The following is a 4,693-nucleotide window of genomic DNA, read 5'->3' on the forward strand; positions in this document are numbered from 1 at the left end:
CGCAGGCGGACAGGGGAGGAGGAGGAGAAGTTGCAAAGTGTCCGCCGACTGACTCCCTTGGAAATGCCGACTGAATGTACCGAAGAGCCAACGGTTCTCCTTGATAGATCCTCCTGCTCCTCTCCTGAAGTGGTGAACGGCCCTTTCTGGTCCTAGAGCGCGGTCCTTCTGGGCAGGACAGCCGGAGGAGGGTAGGAATGTGCCATGCCTCGGCCGGGCAAGAGCTCGTACAGTGATCAGAAGCCTCCTTACTCTTACATCTCGCTGACGGCCATGGCCATCCAGCACTCGAGTGAGAAGATGCTCCCCCTGAGCGACATCTACAAGTTCATCATGGAGCGCTTCCCTTACTACCGCGAGCACACCCAGCGCTGGCAAAACTCGCTCCGCCACAACCTCTCCTTCAACGACTGCTTCATTAAGATCCCGAGGCGACCCGACCAGCCCGGCAAAGGCAGCTTCTGGGCGCTGCACCCGGACTGCGGGGACATGTTCGAGAACGGCAGCTTCCTCAGGCGCAGAAAGCGCTTCAAGGTGCCCCGGCCGGAGCCCCACATGCCAGCAGCGGCGGGCAAAACAGGAGGGGTGCTGCACCCCCACCTGAGCCACTATTTCCACCCTCATCACCCGCCGCCGCCGCCGCCGCCGCCTCCGCTTCAGCCTCCAGCGGCAACCAAAGGACATCCAGACTCGGCGGCGGCCGTGGCGGCGGCGGCGGCGGCTGCTGCCGTAGGAAGGCTGCCTCAGTTCCAGCCTTACAGCCCGGCTCCTGGCTTCAAGCATCCCTTCGCCATCGAGAACCTCATTGGCCGAGACTACAAAGGAGTGATCCAGGGCGGTGGGTTGCCCTTGGCTTCCGTAATGCACCACCTGGGCTACCCAATGGCCGGTCAACAGATCAGCACCATGGTCAGCTCGGTCTGGCCCCACGTGGGCATGATTGAGCCTGCGGGTGGCATTCCCCTTTCGCCAGGAGAATACGGACCTTTCGGGATGCCGGTCAAGACCATCTGCCACCCATCGACACAGACACTGCCTGCAATCCCTGTGCCAATCAAGCCCACCCCGTCCATTGCGCCATCCACTGCCATCTCTGCCCTGACGGTCAACCATGTCACACAGCAGCTCTGTCAGACAACGTCTCCCAGTGTCTCCTCTTCCCTTCTTGAACAGATTCCGCCAAATTCCTCCAATGGCAAAATCTCCTTACATTCTGCCTTGGTACATTCATAGAATGGAAGATGGAGAAGTATGACAGTTGACATAATCCTATCCTCTAAGATACAAGCACAGGGCAAAGATTGGTCTGGGCCTGTTGAGTGTCTTTGGAAAGAACATTTTGTATTATTATAATTACAATTATCATGTATTGTGTCTGTTGTAAAATCAGTGTTCAGAGCCAGGTTCAGGTAAGAATTTCTGTGTTCAATGTTAGCCATCATAAACTCAGAAATTGTCCTGTTGATTCTGTGAAATACTTAAAGCTGTATTCAGTTAACACATGAATTGCTATATAATGACACAAGCACGCATGCACGCACACACAGACACCATACTCAAGCCTCAAACTCCACTCCCAAAAGAAACTTTATACACAATTGTGGTAAATTTTGGCTCCCTGAATTTCTTGAAAATAAGTTACTCTTAACCATTGTTGCAATAGAATCAAGATTACATGAATACCTATTAGAATTTCACCAGTACTGGGTCAGCCTAGTAATTTCAATGAGATTTATTTTCATGTTAGCATGTACAAAAGTGAGGTGTAGTTGGATTGAATTTGTAAATATATATACATATCTCAAATGAAGTATTTTAGCACTGTAGGTTATGAGCTATAAAAATCAAAGAAAATGTTGCCATTGATTGGGGTTTGCCACTTGTTCTGTAAAATAAAGATCCCCCCCCCCAATGCTCTTGCAAGTTTAAAGTATGCAGGCTTTTAAATCACACAGAATTCTTCATTAACTTATCCAATCCTTCTTATTTCAAACTATTAAGTTTAGATCAAAAGTAACAGTGTCAAAAAGGGATGAAGTAAAGTAGATAGCCTTTAAAAGTTAAGGAAGCTAAATAAAGCAGCAACAGTATGTCATGATTTCAGGAGATGGATATTAAGATTAAAGGTTTAATTAAAATTTATTCTTGTTATATTTTTGTTACTGCAATTTTGATAATTTTATATTAGAGCAACATGAATTTCCCAGGGCCTAAAGAGTATTAAAAATGACAATAGTGCTATGGATTGGGAATATTAAAACTAAGATTTATATGATGATTTAGAGTCTCTCTACATCAACTCTTGTTTCTTTGCAATTTTATTTTTCTTCATTTTGTGAATGAAGAAGAAACAATTAAACACAGAAATAAGTGGAGATTAAAAAGAATTTGGGGTTTAAATTTGCTTTGTATTCCATTCAGATTGAAAGCATTGCCACCAGATGGTACAGTAAAGAGTGCAGTAAAGCATAAGTTTAAGTTCCTGAAGCTAAGGTGTAAACTTGTTGCTCTTTTGACCCTTACTTGGAAATAGGTTTCAGCCTATCAACACATCAATGTTATATTGCTGTATACATGTGCAAAACTTGTATTTTTCTGTTTGTTTTTTTAACAAAAAAAATTCTTCTTGTGAATAATGCTTATCCAAACATTTTTATTATCTTCAAAAGTACTATCCTGCTTTATGTGTGTGCATGTGTGCTTTGATCTCTCCTTTTCCCACTTACTTACATACTTACCTACCAGATAAGCACTTTACACAAAGAAGTTTCGATGAAATAAGAGAATGTTCTGTTTCCAGGAGTCAGCTTTTGAGCTTTGCTTTTGGTTGGAATTTGAGTCTCAGCTGGTTTGTGAATGCTGTAGTTGGAGCTTTATTGTACATGGTTGTTTTCATTAAAAGTGATTTCTTGGCTTCCTGCTCTAACTCTAAGTCTTATGATTTATTAACCTGTGTATGCTGGGATGCAACTGTCTGCCTTGATAATCTTCACTATGCCACATGAAAGTGTATTTGGAGGCCAAAGATGTTCTCTTGAATTGAAGAACAATTAATACATATGTTAACCCTTTGACTAAATGTCAGAGGTTAATTTGTGATAGTTAGAACAAAATCCTCTGAAATCCTACTTAAAAATGCATTGGTTTGGGCAAATGTATAGTTCTGAGAGAAAATCTCCACCATCCTCTGTAGCTTTTCTGTGAACTCATTATATGCGTCTACAAGGAAATCCCATTGAAGCCATAATATGCTTCGTGCTGAAGTGTCAGCTAGCACCAGAGTGTTTCAATTTTCCTAAGATTAAATTGCATCAGCTTTTGTATTTTTGTTTATGCAAGAAGGGGCAGATCAAGAGAGGCTCCACTAAAAGGATAAAGTGAGCCCTTAAAGGATGTGCTCATAGTTTCTTTCTTAGGATTTACAGAATAAATAGCATGTTTTCTATATTGTAGTAACATTCCCAGCAGACTGAAGTATAATTCTGGAAATTTAGCTTTTCAGTCTAGCTAGCCATTTATATTCCTAACACATCCATAAATCTCTAACTGAAAACTTAAGTTGTAACTCACAAGATATTGTTTTGCGTGTATTCTACCCAGATAGGAGATGATTATCTCATTTGATGCTGGGTAATATATATCTTTTGCCTCATTTATTTTTCAGTCACTAATCTACAGCAATAATCATGATGAACCTTGTATGGAAATAAATTGTGCTACAGCAGACATTTTTATACCTAAATTACAACCTGGTTTATTTTAAAAAAAAGTAACTTAAAATCTGAGTTATATTTTTCATGCAATTATATTCGAGGATCAGACCAATACAATGAACTTTGGTAGTAAAATGATGTATTAGTCTCTATACCCATCAGAACTTCTTGAAAACTAGAATTATACCACTACATCCAATTTTAAATTCAGTGTAATTTGGAGCTAAAATTAACATTTCACCACAATTTCATTTATTAAGTTTAGAACATTTTGAGATGCTTTGAATGTTTCCTTGGTTTTTAAATGTCTTCCATACTTTTTTTTTTAGGAAGTTTCTCTCCACAGAAAATTTGAGCACACATAATGCAAGGTTGGTTCTTACCAAATTACTTGGAACAAATAATAAAAAAACCCAATGCCCTTAGAAGTTTGTTTTCTGGAATTAAAGAAGAGTTTTAATGAGATAATTGTATCACAGATTTTTGCATAATAAGATATATGGGGAAATTCATATTAAAATCTTAGTGATAAATCAATATACCTGTCAAAATATTGGAAGACTATATTATATATATATGGGTGAAATAGCAGTTACATAAGCGCAATGAATCATTTGGGGAGGGGATGAACTCCGGAATCCCTGCAACAGGCTCTGATATCAGGCAGGCTTCAGTTCTTATTCCAGATGAACGGAGTAACTTTAATCTCACCCCATGTACAAATGTTCCTTAATTTTGTTAGGAGAGAGCTGGAGACTCGTAGTTTGTCCTATAATTTTCATAAAACTGAGTTTTATTCCCATTCCCACTAGAGAAAACATCGTTTTTCCTTGATTTCACTCAAAAAAAAACAAAAAAAAAAAACACCACACCTTACAAATAGGTAAATCACACTGCCCACCCTTGTTAAAGAATTACAAAATGAGCCACCTATTTTCCTATTCTGAAAAAAAAATGCAAAACGTGGGATGATGACTCTT

The 4,693-nt window shown here is 40.3% G+C and overlaps 1 protein-coding gene across 1 annotated transcript; it reads left to right on the forward strand.

Annotated features, from left to right (window-relative positions):
- Positions 1-204: 204 nt before the first annotated feature.
- FOXB2 (forkhead box B2) lies at positions 205-1,233 on the forward strand. Its single transcript, XM_070935619.1, has one exon. The coding sequence runs from the start codon at positions 205-207 to the stop codon at positions 1,231-1,233; it is 1,029 nt and encodes a 342-aa protein (XP_070791720.1).
- The last annotated feature ends 3,460 nt before the right edge of the window (positions 1,234-4,693 follow it).

Source organism: Pituophis catenifer, unplaced genomic scaffold (assembly GCF_029215685.1).
Source record: "Pituophis catenifer annectens isolate HBS135680 unplaced genomic scaffold, rPitCat1.0.hap2 SCAF_2, whole genome shotgun sequence".
Lineage (NCBI taxonomy): Eukaryota > Metazoa > Chordata > Lepidosauria > Squamata > Colubridae > Pituophis > Pituophis catenifer.